The sequence below is a fragment of the Strix aluco genome, chromosome 2 (assembly GCF_031877795.1).
Source record: "Strix aluco isolate bStrAlu1 chromosome 2, bStrAlu1.hap1, whole genome shotgun sequence".
NCBI lineage: Eukaryota > Metazoa > Chordata > Aves > Strigiformes > Strigidae > Strix > Strix aluco.
The window spans coordinates 130,503,087-130,521,143 of NC_133932.1; the positions used below are offsets into that span (position 1 = coordinate 130,503,087).

The window sequence follows — 18,057 nt, forward strand, 5'->3', positions numbered from 1 at the left end:
AAATATTCTGGTTCTTATCTCACCAATACGTAATAAAGTTAGTGGTCAGTGATGATCGTAGGTAGATTTTGTGTACAATATATGTCCTGGACATCAAATTCTCTAATATCCATGAGGCCACTAAACAGGCATTCCTGGGCTTTACTATGCTGTACATGCTCTATCATGTCTGCTCCACAGATGTGTTATTTTTCAGGATTAATTATTTTTCCTGCCCTATTGCATATTTCGAATCTGTTATGTTAGTGTATGTGCTAAAAGCTCATCCCCAGAAAGGAACACAGAGAGTCGGTGGGAGGTGAGCGAGCCCAAATAACACGCTGCTCCCAGGCTCATCACAGGAGCTATCATCCCACCAAAGATGCTCACACACACGAGCACAGAGGCATAAGGGCAGGTGGAGAAACCCCTATAACCCTGTCAGAGACCCGTACCCTCCCAGGAAAGCCTCAGACCCATGGGCTAAGGGTGACACACAGCACCATGGGTCAACTGGAGAACACCTTAGTCTGGGGAGGGTATTGCTGCCTATGGGGGTGGGACACACTGTGGGATGTAGGGAACTAGCATCTCAGCATTGTAAAAAGATTTATGAGATTTTAAGGGAAGGAACCAAAGGTGTGGAAAAAGGAGGGATAAAGGTGGTTTGGAGAGGGAGAAGCATGGGAAAACTAAAGGGGTAAGGGGATAAAAGGGGCCAGTCACATGTAAACAGGGCTGGTCAGTGTGCTTCCCTGTCTGTGCCCTGCGCCTGCTGAGCATCATCTGTTGTGTCTTCTATTAAACTCCATTTCTACCCATTTCCTTGGATGAGGGATGTTCTATTCTCTGTGTGTGTGTGTCTGTGTACGGGGGTCCCTGGTACCAGCAGCTGGGGTGTGTGAGGGTGCGTATGGCGGTGGGTGATTGCCAGCAAACATGAAGCTGGGCTAGCTGGTGAGTAGGTGAAGCCGTGAGAAGCCAGGGATGTGTGTGTAACTGTGTGTGTGTGTACTGACAGTCTTCACACTGTACATATGTATATATACATACATATGGGAAGGGGGACACGATGAGGCCATTGGTGGTGCTTTTGTTTGTGCGAGTGCTGACTGCATCTGTGTTGTTCTGTTCAGCCATGTGTACACTTCTATAGATGTCCTGTTCATGTATGTGCTTACTGGGAATACAGTCTCGGCCTTGCTACTGGTTGGACATTGCGCCATGGAGTTGCAACAGCCTTGCCTCTGTCAGGCTACCAAATTCAGCAACCCCCTAACATCATGCATATGTACTGCAAATATACTATTTTTTGCTATCACAGACCACAACGCAATGCAAGGCTGAGAAAAAAATTGTTTAACTTTGCAGGCTCATGTTCATTTCTATGTCTCCCCTATTTTCACCAAAGCAGAAAGATTAAAAATGTGACAGGGAAAGTTATTCTCATAATCTTTTTGAGTCATTCTACACTAAGACTGGCAGGGAAAGGACAATGGCTAGAAAGAGACCTGGAAATAAGAAACTATGTTCAAAGTGTATATGATGGCAAACATATACAATATTAAAGCTTTCACTTTAGTAAAGCAGGGGAATGCCTAAAAACTATAAATTAACTAGGTTTCAGGTACAGCCAAAAATAAAAAAATAATATGTGGAATTCAAGAACTGGGTAGAAAGTCAAGTATCATTTATTTTTCTCCAATAGGTCTGCATACAGAGATAAGGTTCATTGAGACATGTAATTGAAGTGGGGGTGCCCAGTCCTGACTGAAGACCAACCTGTCTTATTAATGAGATCAGTCTCCTTAAGTCATGACAATGGCTCCTGGAGATTGGTCCCTATTTTGAAAGAAAGATGAACATCTTTCAACAATGTCAAGATATTTGAAAAGATGTTTCATAAACTAGAATATATTTGTGTCCTTCTACATGAAATTCAAATGCCTGGAGAATGAAAGAGGAGCACTTCTCTGACTTATTTTACAAACAAACTTCAAAGTAATACACAATGCCTCTAAAAAGAAATGAAACAGTATTGAAAGCACCAGCTGCAAATTAGGTTTGTCCTCCTCTGGGGGAATAACAAGAGGTCATATGGACAGTCGGAGACTTTTACAATTTATAGATTAAGAAATAGCACTGTTAAGATGACAGCAATCTGCTTCTACTAAAGAGAAAGATGATGGTGAAATCAGAGTGATTAATCAACCTTGTACACTGCACATTATTTCAAAAATTATTATAGATCAGTAGTTTCAAGACAAACGCAGTGTGCTGTGCTCACCTTTCCATCACCTTTGCAAAGTCTAAGTCCTGAATTTGGACATTATACAAGATTAATTTTGTTATGACCACACTACAGCCCAATTAAGCTGTGTAAAGAATGAAACAATCATACTTGCCAAAATCCAATAAAGTGAAGTTTTCTTCCTAGCTAACAAAAAACATCACATATTCAGCACAAATAATTTATGACTAAAAAGAATCCAAAGTTTTAAACCACTGCTCTCTTTATGCATAACAATTTACAGGTACAAATCACTTGACAGCTGATTGAATATATTAATGTAAGATACAAAAAAAATGCACTTCAGTTGTCATTTCTTTGTATTAATAATCTCCACAAAGTAGAAATTTATCTCATGTAGGCATCTTTACCTTCTATTACCCTCAAACTAAGTCAATCTTCTATAGAAAATTATGAGAGCTGGGATTATTAAGATCAGGAAAACAGATATTATATGTAGTATGTTTGGGTTTGCTACTATATGCAGCAAGCGCGGTCATCTAAACACTGATTAAAAATATAATTTACCATTGAGGCTGATTCACCAGATCACTGCATTAAAAGTAGCATGGGTTTTTATTATGTAAAATGTGGATTAGAAATGAGTCACATTCCAAAACAGTCAACACTCACAACTTGCAACAGTAGGGACTTTACTTCATAACATTTCCTGAAACTGTGCTGAAGTGTGTTAGTTTTACAGCACGGATCAGCTAATCCCTGGCTAACAATGGGGGGAAATGAGAGGGAATTAAAATGGTTAATTTTGCATTTTTATTAAAGTGAAATTGTGTTCATATTCAATAAATTCCAATTTATTATATAGGTGTAGAAAAAGAGTAAGAACACACTGCAGCTATTCTAAAATTTTTAAAAAGTTAACATACATAATGTGAAAAACTCTCCTATAAAAACTGCAGTAGGTAACATTAAGAGCAATACATAAAAGGGATGGAAATTTTTTCTATCCAGTGTTATTACTAATGTTGCATTATGTACTGCCAGGATAACAGCAACCTTGCCTTGGCTGAACTTTAAGAGGTAGTTTGCAAAGCAAAACACCAATCAATTCTAGACATAAAAAATAAATATCCTTAAAATTACAAAGAAGGGTTCTCGTAAAATAAATTTCAGATATATCTCATTTTAAAGACTGAAGCATCACAGAAACTAAGCCCTTCAATTTCCAATAAGACATGAAACCAATATTTTTCTCTTCCACTTTTCATTAAAACTAGTTTTCTCTTCAGTACTGTTACCTTCTCTATTTCTTAGGTTATCCAGGGTCAAAGGAATACATCTGTCTCTGACAACAGCACTCTACATTTTGCCTAACTAATGAAGTCTTATGGAATGGAAAAGTTCTTTCTTCCTTTTGTATAATTAAAACTATTAAGATAATGACATCTGTGCTAACTCTTCTTCCACTTTTGAAAACAGCTTTCAGTTAAATTCTACGCCTTTCTAATACAGTGAAATCTACCTACAAGTGCCATTGTTTCAAATCACAAAGAAATTAAGTATATAGATAAGTAATTATTCACTTATACTCTTTATGTTATGTTTCCCAACTCAGTTCAGAACTGTGACTTCATGACAAAGTAATTCAGAATAAAGCTATCACTGTGGAAAAACTGAAGAGCTTTATCAACTTCTTAAATATATATCCCAATTAAGCCTCTTATGCAAAAAGAATAAAACCTAAAATGAACATTTATGGAAGACAATGGGTTTGATGGCTTAAGACCATGAATTGCATTATAAAAGCATATTTTCAAGAGGTTCTGTTAACCACTGGATCCTTGCAAACCCATAGACCCTACTGATTTTAGCTTACTGCTACAAAATCCGGTAATATTAACTGTGGATAAGTAGTGTAATATATCAAAAATGACACAAAAGCAAAAGCTACTTCAAGGCCAGGGAGAGCAAGATAAAAACAAATTCCAACTACATTTAATTTAGGTCAGTTCAGGCCATCCAATTCTAGGCTGACTCAAATGACCAAGTGCTTCAAACAACTCTTAACAGACATACTCTACATTCTGCAGCCTATACCAACCTCATGGACAAATTATCTTTGATGAACTAAAAATGAAGTATAGTTGGGCATAGAGGAAGGGGTACGTACACACACTCCCGCACCCACAAAAGTATATATGATTTTTCTGAGTGATAAAAATGACTGATAGATCAGTGCCTTGCTGGCTTCCCCACAGTAGAGGCTACAAGGATAAGAAGAGTGGCCCAACGAGAACAGACTTGTCAAAAGCAAAGGTACCTCTTTCAGGGGTTTTATTTTAGTGTCACCCAAACAACTGACTGCCTGACAGTGAATGGAGGGTATCCAGAAGCCTGTTGTCAAGTTTAGTTTCTTGTCAGAAAGTCTGCTTCATAAGCTCCAGTGCATGAACTAAAGACTGGTAAATGGGGGGAATTTGCTTCTCAAGCACACCAATGACCTGGACTAAAATGCTGAAGTACACGCACTCTGAGTAGTCAAAATCCAACAAGTACAAGGTATTACACATTTTCTCTGGTGTGTCCACCTGAAGCAAAGGGACACAGAGAAGTGTACATTGTGCTCTTTTTACAGTTCAATAAGCTCTTCTCTCCCAGTCTGCTAATGACAATGTTTCAATCAAGCGTCCATAGAAAGAACTTCTTGATTGAATCTAAAGGCCAGGGTTATTCACAGGCAATTGAAAATGGGAAGTATGATAATATTGCAGAATAGAAGTGTGAAGGAGTAATTAGATACTTGACCAAGGGATGCTTTTACTTGTTGGATTGACAGGATGTTGATATTTCTACCTACATCCAGACACAATAAAAGTTTTCTTCTGATTTTTTTATGTAATATGATATTTAGCACTCAAATATGCCAAGTAGTGCTCATTCTTGAGGAAAAGAAACCCTCCAAATCTTGAAGTTATTTTACTTTAAAGAGTTGTTTTTTTCCATAGCTAAAAATTATGGTTTTGATGAGGTTTAAATATTCAGAATTGCATCCAGAATTTAAGAGAAACCCAGTAAAAACAATTACATTTTTACTTTAAAATCACTTTGACCCCTTTTGTAAAGATGTTTCTTTCTAAAACAGTATATTTTAAAAGAAAGCTTTGAAATATATTCATTTTCAGGTAGAAAAACAATGGATATGAAATGGAGGCAAAATAAACCAGATTCATAAGATCCATTCTGTACTTTTGCTTTGGGTTTTGGACAGCAACAACATACTTTTCTGCTACCCAACATACTAAAATCCATTTAAGTCATCAGATGACAGGATGAATATTTTTCTATTTCTGCCTGTTAAGAGGAGTTACGTTAATTCAAGTTAGTCTTGTGTTATGTAGCATCTTTTCCACCAATGACCTCAAAATATTTTATAAACATGATTTAAATCAATCTTGCCAATACTGCTATTATAAAAGAAAAATCTCTTATCCCACTGCAGAAACAATGACATGCAGAACAGACCAGTGATTGCCAGGGCAAAAATTGCTGTGATACAATTCAAGGGCCAAAACAGAGAAGCCAAGCCAATGCAGCTTTTAAAAGCTAGCACAGAGCTCTACCGTATTTAGCTTTTCCATTGTAATCCACATTAACTGACAGACTGAAATATGAGTGTAAACAACAAATAAACAAAACTAGTGTTTAACAATCTGGAAAACATAAGAGTCAATCGAGATAATAAGATGTGCAATCTTGACTTTCAAGACTATGATCAAACTAATTAAGAAAGAAGCAACAATTTATTCTGAAGTCATGGGAAAATAGATATATATATATACTTCTATGTCAAAATTTTTATATATTTTAATACACATTTATAAAAAAAACCCAACTTCAGGAGTTCCCTACTTTTGTGAAAATTCAGATCCTACCCTTTTAGGCAAGAATTTCATTTTACTCCTCTGTTACCACTGTCTTCAAAAATTTGCTCATCAGTCATAGTTATAGATGACACTTAATATTCATTACATAATGTCACATGGCTTGTGCTTTATTGTAGAAATATATAAGGCCACCTCCCTTTTTCAATTGACTTATTTAGGTCTAGGCTGTGCCTACATTCATGTTATCCAATAAAAGCCTTTAGAGCATTGACTGTTTCTCAGAAAACTGCAGATTTTCCCTATTCTTTTTACAGTCAGAATAGGAAGAATTTATTTTTCTGTGCAGCCTTTGCTTAAGCCTTTATGTACCTGCTTCTAATGTGCTAAATCCAGGTGCACTGACTAACTGGGATGACAGAGGAGAAAGCTGAAAATTTTCCTAACATCCCCATTTTGGCATCATCATGGCCCCCACACTTGCCTGTGCAGAAGCTGTCACAGCAACTGCCATGCTCCAGAAAGGGTCTGAGCTCCCATGTCCCTAAGCAGGGATGCACCAAAACAGCTGCAGAGCCATCTGCATGGCCATGCTCAGGCATGTGTAAAACAACCCAAAGATTTGATTACAGCTCATGAAAACATAACCTAAATACTTTGAAAATCTCTTCTTTAGGAAACAACTTGAGTGTGCCTGCATAGAACTCAGCATATGTGGCACAATTAGGAAAGCAAACCAGTAATAAAAGAACAATAACAATAAATCTTAATAATAGTAATAATAACAACAAAACCAACAGTTTGAAAGAACAACATGAGAGTGAAGAAATATGAGGTATTCATTGGGACAAAAAGGAGAATAAAGTACATATTCCTTAGATCTTATCACTCTGACAAGACAGGGGGAGGAAGGGAAAAAACCCAGTACCTGAGTGAACTTTTATTAATGTTTAGTTAAGATGAAAGGAAAATGAAATTCCATCATAAAATAAAGAGGAAGGTTCCCATCAATTTCTGAAAGTGGTGCAGCAAAACCAGTCTTATTGCTACTTTTAACTTAACTATACAGCATTTAGAAACTAAAAAAGAAGTAAGTAGGGATTATTCTGTGCAACAGAGGAACTGAGATGATTCATATGTTATTAAATTAATGCTTCTCATTATACAAAAAGATCTAAAATTTACAGCCAAAGAATAGAGAACAAACAAACTCCCACAAATGTTTAATTGTGCTTAAAATGCCACAGAATAATTCGTTTTGTACCATCGAAGCTTCCTATCAAGTTTATTCCCATGTCCAAAGCTTGGCAAGCCAAAGTTTTCAAGCCACTGAACCTGGAAACAAAGCTAATTATCTGTTTCTTCTGTTATTCACTGCAGTCCCAAATTATAAGGAATAACATACAGTATAATAGAATAAGGCCTTTTCTTTTATCTCATTTAAGAAAAACATACTGATGAAAAACAGTCCCTCACAGGATGATTTTTTTTTCCCAAACTATTGAGTTGAAAGGTCTGAAGAATGTCAAATGTACCAAAAGGTTTAATTACATGAATTTAAATCATTAGAATGTTAATGAGACAAATCACACAATTTACCAGTTGTATACCAGCTGTAAAAAGGAAATTTCTCTCTGGTGGACCAGTGGAAAAATTACATTTGAACATGCTTTGTGAATGCTAATCATTCCTGTGAGGCCCTCTCCCTCTGAAAACAGGAATTTTCTGAGGAAGATGGCAGAGAGGATGAGCAGAGCTGCTATTGAAATGGAAATGCATTGAAGGTACATTGCATAAAACAAAACAATGAGACAGGTTTCTCAGCTGCTGAGCCAACAGCTAAAGGAAATCATAAGAAGTCTCCATCTGGTATGTAACAACCCTAAAAATAGCCTGACCTTATTTAGGGATCTATCAGTTGAGGCTAGTAATGTCAGAGAAAAGTAAGACCATATTGATTCACCAAAATTTGAAAATTTATGCTTATTCCAGTGTTTAAAGTTTGACAATTATTTCTACATGGCATAAAATGGATTACTTAACTTTGTTAAATACAATGACAATTACAGTTATTTAAGAAAAATTATATTTTAATAAATTTTTTTTTTTTTTTAAAGCAGCACTTTTTTGCAAAAACAAGAGTGGACAGCATTAACCAGTTGTCATGAAAAGCATCTTAAAGAAACCCAAGTCAGAAATCAAAAACGAATATGTCAAAAATTTTCCTGCGATGTATAATTTGCCCTATATATCCACTTGCCTTCTAATTTTATTTAACAAGTTAATTTAGATATGGTACTCAGATTTGTGGAATGCACATTGAAATGAAAGCATTAAAGGACAAGCACCTAAGACTAGAGAAAAACAGGATATGAGAAAAAGAATGTGATCACAGCAAACATGGTCCTCTTAGGAAGATCTAAACATTTCCGTCTGTTCTTCGCATAGGAGGCTTCCTGGACTCCAAGTGTGCTTTGAGGCTTGACAACAAGAGCTGAATAGCCGGGATCTAAGATGGCTCTAGCCCCAAACATCAACACTTATGGGTGTTTTAGACATGCTAAAGTTATGAGAGAGGATTGGCTACTCTATGCCCACGTACATCATGGCTGCCTTTAGCTTCGGAGAGAAAATATCATAATTTAACTTGGATTCTCTGATCCATAAAATAATTTCTCCCTATAGTGTTAGATGGTTGTCTGTGGTAACTAAAAAAGAATGATACCTTTCAGAAGCTTTAATAACTAGCTAGCTAACTCTAAGGATACTTAAACATTCACCAGAGATGTCCCTAGGCAGTTACAGTCTTCCTCTAGGTGTGTTTGGAAGTCCTGACAGTGCTGAAAAGTCAGGTGCTTGACTCATGTTTGAGTTTCAAAATAATAATTAAATCTAGCTTTCTGTTATCTCTCTGAACTGACCCGTCTGGAAAAAAATATTTTAGGGCATATCTACTAAATTGTATTTCCTGTAAAATAAATGATATGATTATGGCTGCATTATCATACAATTATCTCATCCAGTTTGGGAAGACTTTCCTCTGCCTTTCCAAATATTTAAGAGAGATACAAAGCCCCACTAACACCCTGCAGTGTTATAGGCTGTGTTATAGGCCCCACATGGTATTATAGGCTGAACTTGGTCTGGCTGGGATGGAGTTAATTTTCTTCACAGTAGCCCATATGATGCTATGCTTCGATTTGTGGCTGAAACAATGTTGGTAGCACATCAATGTTTTGGCTATTGCTGAACCAAGCTTGCACAGTATCAAGGTTTTCTCTCTCTCCCATTTTGCCCTTCCTTCCTCAACAGCAAGTTGACTTGGGGTGGATGAAGGGTTGGGAGACCCAGCCAGGGCAGCTGACTCCAACTGACCAAAGGGATATTCCATACCATATGAGATCCTGATCAGTCATAAAAGCACAGGGAAAAGAGGAGAAAGGAAGGATATTCATGGTTATGGCATTTGTCTTTCCAAGTATCTGCTACACGTGACGAAGCCTTACTTCCCAGGAAATGGCTAAACATCTGCCTGCTGATGGGAAGTAGTAAATTAATTCCTTGTTTTGCTTTGACTGCACGTGCAGCTTTTGCTTTCCTTATTTAACTGTCATTATCTCAACATACAACTCTTCTTGCCTTCCTCTATTTTCTCCCTGACCCACAGGAGAGGGGAGCAAGAGGAGTGTTTGGCTATTGGCCTAAGTCAACCCAGCACATGCTGTCCGTAAACCTGTTTTTGAAAGGTTCACTGGGCCAGGAGGGGATGCACACACAAGCAAACATGTATCTGGCCCAGTAACTACAGCACCTTCCTAGCAGAGGAAATACCATAAAATGAAACCAAACCAAACTAAACTGAACTAATCCTGGGAGCAAGAAGGAAAACACAGGTCTCCTAGCCCACTCCCCAAAATACTAGATTGGAGGAAGAGGTCATTTGTCCATATGTTTGTCTGTCAGTCTCATTTTGGAGAATGTTCAAGCATACAAATGCTGATCCCAGAAAGAAATGCCTATTTGTAAAACAAAGACCCCATGTCCTGTGGGGCCCTATGGTGGCCTGGGCTCAGCAGATATGCTTCACCTTGACATTTCTTATTGGCTAGTCTAAATAAGTCCCTCTTTGGTAACACTGCTGTGTCCCATACCCAAGGGACATAACTCTTCCCATGCACTGGGTAAGAGCAAGGTGACTAATTCAGAAATGTCTATTTTTACAAGCAGCACCTTCTGTTTATTTATCTAGTTCACATCATGTGCTAGAGACTGAAACAGCCCACAGACACTTTTCAGCCTACTGTCAATATTTGTCTTGAACGTGTTTGGTCATTTGTCTTTTTTTTTTTTTTTTTTTTTTTTAAGAGAAAGGAACACTAGTATAAAAGTAGTATTAAAGCGTATAAGTATTGATAGACTGTGTTATGGGAATAAATCATATTGATTGAACACCTTGTCACTAGTATAATTGCATATATATTTAGGAATTCTAACCCTGTAGCTGCAGAGTATCCTGGGCACAGGTCCAGTGCTGGAAATGAGAACTGGGGCTCACAATGTCCCTCTTGGTACATCTAGAGAACACTAAGTGTAAAATGTCTTGTTAAAACAGAAGAAAAGCCAGACCTATTGAAAGTGAGACCATAGCAGATAGTTCTGATGTTAGGAAGGAAAACTCAGACTTAGAAATGATAGGAAGCCTTTTAAGAAAGCTGAATACAAATGAACAGGGAAATTTTATCTAACTTTTCCACCCTTCCCAATGGTTGAAATTCCCAACAAGGAATTTAATTCTCTTCTGCTTTACGGCAGTGTCATTCTTCTAAATTGCTTTTGGCTGTGATCTTTACATGTCTTCTGCACAATAATTTCTAAGTTTTATGAATTGTCAGAAACAAACAAGCTGTCCAGGACAATCCCTATTAAACTTCCTCATCAACAGTGTTCTAAAAGACAGAACCCAGCAATATGATTGGTGTAGGTGGATAAATAATTAGGCTTATGCATTGGTATCATAAGAAACAGATGTGGACAAAACACGACAGATGAGAGACGTTAATTAGGAGCTTTAAAAAGATAACTAAGAGGATGCAAGGAGAAAGATTAGATACTGGCTGGCTAGCTTTGTACTACTTGCTTTTCTTGCCTCCAATCATTTAAGCCTGTTACTCTCTTCATTACATATTCACTTTGTCTTTCTCTGTGTCTGTTATCTTCAACCATAGTTGCTTTTACAGTCTAAAATGACAACGATATCAAATGCTTGCAGAAAAGCAAATTTTTTAAACTCTAATAAAAACATGTATTTATTTTAGGGTAAAATTTTTTCTAGAAGCCATAAAAATGAAGAGACATTAATAAGAAAACATGAAGTCATCTAGTTTGTGTTGATATTTATCATGAACAGCTTTCATCTACAAAAAGAATATAGACAGACAAATGAAGAGCTGCTTGCACCATTTAATATTACAGTGTGCATCTATGTATCTTCTTAATAAGCTAGGAGAAATATTCATATGGATAAGGATGAAAGGCTTAATGAAATCATAGTCTTTTTCAAAGAAAGGGGAGTTTTAGTAAGTTCCACTTTATGTGTTAAAGTCTAAACTACAAATTATGCTATAATTCACCTGAGTGCAATTATCATTCCTGATTTCTTCCTCTAGAAAAGAATTAAGTGTGTAACTGTAAAAGACAAGATTAATTGTAAGTTTTTTTATAACTTCTATGCAATACTGAATAGAATTTCTGTGGGAAAATAAACAAATTCTATACATGAATAAAAAAAATACTTACATAAGGGATTGTGTCCAAGGTGTCTGTGTTGACAATTATAGGGGCAGGGCTTGCCTGAAATGGGAAAAAAAAGATAAAAGATATTTAAAAATCTGAAATTCATTAATATTGAAATGCTCATAATGATACATTAAAGTAAAAGTCTTAAAGCCTGTTTTCCCATCGAATTCACATCGTACAAGAGTACATAACTTTGGGCACTGTTCAATCAAAGGATGAAGAAAATAGTTTCTCAGCCTCCAACCCACAGCTCACTGTAGTCTTTCTTTTCAATTTCATTAGGCTTTGGATCACATCCTGAATATATAATAACTAGTTATTCAGTTTTGAGTAGAACTATAAGAAACATGATGCATCAACTTTGGAGTGATAGATAAAAGCTGAAGGCCATAGGATTATAATATTTTAGGTTTCAGGCATATGGAATTATTTGTAAGTGTATTATCACTGCAGGTTAAACAAAGGATTTCCTTTTTAGAATCATAGTTTTTACTTACATGAGTACAGGAAGAAAAAGATTTTTTTTTACAGTATTGATTTAACCTTTTTATTTTTACATACTGTGAGAAGGTCTAGTACCATCTACAAACAAAGTTTGCAATCTTCAGAAGGAAAGCATCTTTCCACTGCTTTAAAAACCAATATCTATTCAAGGCTAAACTGGATGGGGCTTTGAGCAGCCTGGTCTAATGGAAGGTGTCCCTGCCCACGGCAGGGGTTGGAACTAGATGGTCTTTAAGGTCCCTTCCAAGTCAAACCATTCTGTGATTCTATGATTAAAATAACAAATATTTTTCAGAAGTCATTTTCCAAAGCATTCTTATACTATCACCAATTGCTTCTAACCCATTGAGAAACAAAGCCTTGTATCTGTATCGGATTTTCCTGAAGTAAAACTGAAGAGATTTCTTGATCAAAAACTAGTAATTGTGAGAACACTATAAAAAATAATAGTTAGGGGATTTGGAATTTCTTTTGCAATCTGTTACTCTTTTACTTCCTCTTACGAGCACAAGCAGAACCTGCATGTCCTTCATACTATCAGTTGCAGTTGTTTTCAGAAGAACTTTCACAGCCTTGCTGGATCCCTGTTTCAGTGCTATACCACCCTCATTGAGAAAAGTTTTCTCTTATATCTAATCAGAATTTCCCTTAATGCAACTTGTGTCTGTTGCCTCGTACTTCTGTGCATCTCTGAGAGGAGTTTGGATTTGTTTTCTCTCTAACCATCCCTTTTACGGTTGAAGACAGTAATTAGATTCTTCCCACAGCCTCCGCTTCTCCAAGCTGAACAAACCAAGCTTTCTCTTTTCTTGAATGTTCTGTGCACCAGACCCAGACACTGTTGTGTGTGCCACCATCTTGGTTATCCTCCACCCAACACACTTTGGCATACTGGGGAGCCTAGAACTGGACACAGTACGCCTGCTGCAGTCTCACGGGTGATGAGTGGATGTCCCTCAAACTGCTTCATAGGCTGTTGTTAGTGCAGCCCCGCTTGCTGTTAGCCTTCACCACTGCAGGGGCACATGGCTGACTCATGTGCAACTTGTTCTCCATGCTGCAAAGCTGCTGTCTACCCGGACTGTGCCTGGCTGGGACTGCTGCATCTTTTATTCTGTCCAGCTGCAGGAACTCCTGCCTGTTGTGACTGAACTTTATGAGGTTCCTCTCAGCCCATTTCTTCTGCCTATTTAGATCCCTCTGAATGGCAACTGTCCAGTGTATCATCTGCTCTGTCCAGTCTGGTGTTACCTAAAACCTGGCTGACAGTGCACTCTATCTAATCATTCTGCTTGTTAATGAAGATGTTACACGGCATTAGCACCAGTATCAATTCTGTAGAAACACCACAAGTAACTTGTCATCAGTTACTGGACTTTGAATTGCTGATCACTACCCTTTGGGTCTGGTGGTATAGCCAGTGTCCCACTCACCTTCCATTACATCCATCCATTCACTACCTCTCTCATTTGGATACAAGACAGAGAATTTCTGCTGAAAGCCTTGCTAAAATCAAGGCAAATGACACCTACTGATTGCCCCTCACCCATAGAATGAGTCAACACAGAAAGCTGTCAGGTTGGCAAGGCAAAATTTACCCTTTGTAAATTGGTCTGCCCCTTTGCAATCACCTCCCTCTGTCCTTCATGAGCCTTGACACCTTGACAGCCCAGAGACACCCACCAGGATGTTTCCATTTCTTAGCTTCCTACCTAATCCTGATCCCCAGGTTCTCATTTGGCCTGTCACCCCTTCCACAACAAAAGTCTGAGCATTTAAGCTGGTCCTTCGAATAGTGTGATCCTTCCCTGCCTAGCCTTCCTACAGATCCTGTAAAGAATTGGCTTTCAAGCCAGAATATCTTTCAGGGTTCACTGTAAAACAGTGCTTACTGTATTCTTTACTGATTGGAAGAGTTGAACTTCAATAATTATTTTGGTATTTAAAGGGTGGAGACTCGCTTTTTGCAAGGAGTCACATGGAAAAGACAAAGAGGAATGGGTACAAATTACTCCTGGGGAGATTCCGATTGGGCAAAGAGGAAAATTTTTCACAGTGAGAACAATCAGCCACTGGAATAATCTCCCCAGGGAAGTGGTGGATTCCCCAACATTGGATATTTTTAAGATTCAGCTGGACAGGGTGCTTTTGCCAAGAAAGGTTGTACCAGATGATCCTTGAGACCCCTTCCAACCTGGTATTCTATGATTCAACTTTCAAACTGATGATTTTCTGCTATTGAGGTATTCATCCTGATCAGACAGATGGGCCTGAGGAAATTCACAGAACATAGTTTCAGATGGATATAGTGACTATAACCATTCACTCATGACTAATATCATCAGGGCATTTTCCTTTTCTGTTCCTCCTGTTCCTATCTGTGCATGTGTATGTGTACGTGCATGAGTGGGACAGCAAGTGTCTGTGGTGACTTGGGGTTTTCTTTTTTTTTTTTTTTGACTGGGAAAACTGATTTAATACAAACATTTTGATTCTAACATATGGTAATTTGAAGAATGCTGACCTTCTGAGCTACAGCATTGCATTTAAGTGCAGGAAATGGAGATGTTTTTATTAGTTGTGTCCTGTTTGTAGCGCACGCTTTAAAGAAAAGTAGGAGGCTTTAATCATGCAGAGTTGAGAAGACAGTTTGCAACCACTGGAGAGAGCCCTAAATATAATGGTAGCCATAGAGTACATAACAGCATCAAAATAGTCCTGTAATCACAGTGAAGTTACTCAAGGAATAGGTCAAGAGAAGATCAGTAGCAACAGGGAGTTAGAAGGATTTCACCTTCCAGGATGTGTCTATATCTATTCTGACTTAAAAACACATCACATGCACTGATTCCCTGAAATCTCAAAAAAAGATACCCAGATATCTGCGCACTTCTTATAGAGAACACTGACAAATCTATCATAGCAATTCATCAGCTCATCAATAATATTTTCAGTTGTGCATAAATTAACAAATGCATGCAAAAAATTGCTAGATTCTCTGGTGAATCTCTGCCTACTGTGTCTTTGAGACAGCACCGCCTCTTATCTGTCACAGTCTGTATACCCACACATATATAAACCATCTATCTAAGTTTGAGACTGGGTGAGAAGAAAAAATGGCTTCCTGGAAGACAAAGATAATGACTTTATTCCTAGCTCTGCCCTTTGATGTGCTGTGCAGTCTTAAACAAGACATTTAATTACTCTTTACCTCGCTTCTCCCAGCTTTAAAACAACTCTAGTAAAACTGGCTTAATTTGGTCAAACTTTCAAGAGAGATGATGGTTGGCAAGAACTGAACAATCTATCTATATGTTGGGAGTTTTAAAATTTTACATGTCTAATTGCCTAATTTGCAGGATGTATTCAAATCAGTAGTAATTAGTTCATGAAAGAAACAGCCCTCTTTTAAGTCAGGTAGCATACAGAGGGCTCCCAGACTTTGCAATCAGATTTTAAAGATGGGAAGAGGCCTTTGTAAACATATTCACAATTTTGCAGCTGCAAAATAAACCCAAACCAATCACCAAAAAAGGGAATTTTACTGATTGTAGTGAATTGAGTGATCCTGTTTTCCATTTCCTCACTTCCTCATGCACTTACATTTCTGCCCTAATCCTTACCTATACATTAAGTATTATGCTGACAACGTACCATGTGGGTTGTCAGCCTTATAACCAGTGCTCCCTGCACGGACCTTTTTCCTGCCCTTGACTAGAAGCACTGCTTTCAGCTGAGCCATCTCTGTGCTTTGAAGAAAAGGCATCACACTGACAGCTGCAGTGACAGATTGGCATAGCTGGGACAAAACTTGAATAGCTTTGGGGAAAAAAAAAATGAGGAAGAGTTTTTTTTCTTCTTAAAGGATGTGAGCACAACAGACTTCGCTTCCACAAATATATGAGATTGTTCTGCTTGCAGCAAGTCAGACAGTCTAGTTGCTTTTTCATGAAAAGCACAACTGAAAAGCAAGATACAGTGAAAGCACTTGAAGCCAGTAGAGAGAACAAGAAGGCACATGGTCTAGTTCATGACCATTTACTCTGCTACCAAATTCTCTACAGTGATGACATGACTCATACCTCTCAGACAAGATGAACTTTCCCTCTACCATGAGTGCTAGCATTATCCTGGTTGACTGGTTTTACTTATAGAATTCACAGTTTTATAGACTATCCATATTATATTGAATTTAATTTCTTTGGGAGCATTCATAGCTCCTTATTTTAACTGTTCCTACTATGCAGTGCTGTATTCAACACCAGACCATGAAACTACTTGCATAGGTATATGGTTACTATTTTATAAATAACAAGCATAGCACATTACTTCTTAACCAGAAAACACTAAAACAAGTATGTGATCATTTTGAAACTATCCACCTATCTTTATTCCTAGTAAGTTGAGTTGTCAGTGGCTTATTACCATCTTTTGCAGACACCTGACTCTGTGGACTGAGCGTCAGAGTTAAGTGCTCATCTTTCCAGGCAGCCAGCCCTAAATTCTAAAACACTCTCTGGAATATTCAGTTTCAGTTTTATTTTACTTGAAAATGATATCATTTTGTGTCCTAATAATATGAAGTGGAGCAGGCCCTACATTTGTACATGAATAGGGCACGCTGCATCTCTCAGATATAACGTGTCAGACTGTTTGAGGCCTTAAGAAGGTAACGCTGAATTAGTTTAAATTCATTTCAGATTTTCAAGTTTCCTTTCACAACTGCAAGAAATAGATTTACATTGGTACACAATGGCAGGAAAGATTAAATGATAATTTAGATGTCAAAACAGTAATTCTCTGGCATGCTATGAGGCCTCAAGATCACAGAGCACACAAAACCTTTTGTCGTATTTACTACTGAATTACAAACTGTAAGACTAAGAAGGAGAAAAAGTAATTTGCTCATTATTAAACAAAAAATATAAAAGATAGGGAGCCTCTTTGAACATCTAAAGAATGACTTTTCAGCAAACAATCCTACTTCTACTTAAAGACATAAAACAGAAGTCCAAAGCAGCTTTGCTTGCAGGCTGCAGCTGTCATAAATAGAAGAAAAATGCCTCAAGAAATCCTCGAGACCCTTCACTACATATATAATGCAACCTCATATAAATCCATTTAATTTAAAGGTAAATAGTGCCTTTCAAAGAAGGTGGCCTTATTTTTGGGCTTAGGGTTTTGCACTGCTTTTTACTTAATCTGTAGGAATAATTTCATATTTAAAAAAGTAGCTGTGGCATTATTTAAACAAAAAAGAATTTAGACCCAAGGAAAACCTAACATTTCTGTGCGGATCCACGGGCTGCCAGAGGGAATGGCAAGAAAGCACCTGCTTTAGAGTTGCTGAAGTTTCTCCTGTACTGATACTGCCTGTTACAGTTTGAATTAGCAATGATTAACATAATGGTAACTTTTTGCCCAATATCAGATCCAGTGAAGGACACAGAAATGTCAATGGAAAAAGCTCTATAGAGAATGAGAGATAATTATGGTATATCTGAATTTCCAGTGAAGATATTATTCAACTAAATGTTATTACCCATTAAATTTTGAGGTGATAACCTTCCTATCAGTAGACAGGGTGGATCCATCTGTCTCATTCTAGCATGCCAAATGCCATACTAAGACTCACACAGAGGTCCC

General features: G+C 37.5%; 1 protein-coding gene across 30 annotated transcripts in view; it reads right to left on the bottom strand.

The window, feature by feature from the left end:
• The window catches only part of DLG2 (discs large MAGUK scaffold protein 2), a 1,053,560-nt gene that overhangs the window by 416,060 nt on the left and 619,443 nt on the right, over positions 1 to 18,057 (bottom strand). For all 30 annotated transcript variants that reach the window (XM_074816343.1, XM_074816342.1, XM_074816341.1 and 27 more), the window contains one exon: positions 11,908 to 11,961. In XM_074816343.1, coding sequence (XP_074672444.1) covers positions 11,908 to 11,961 — 54 coding nt within the window. The remainder of the gene's footprint in view (positions 1 to 11,907; positions 11,962 to 18,057) is intronic.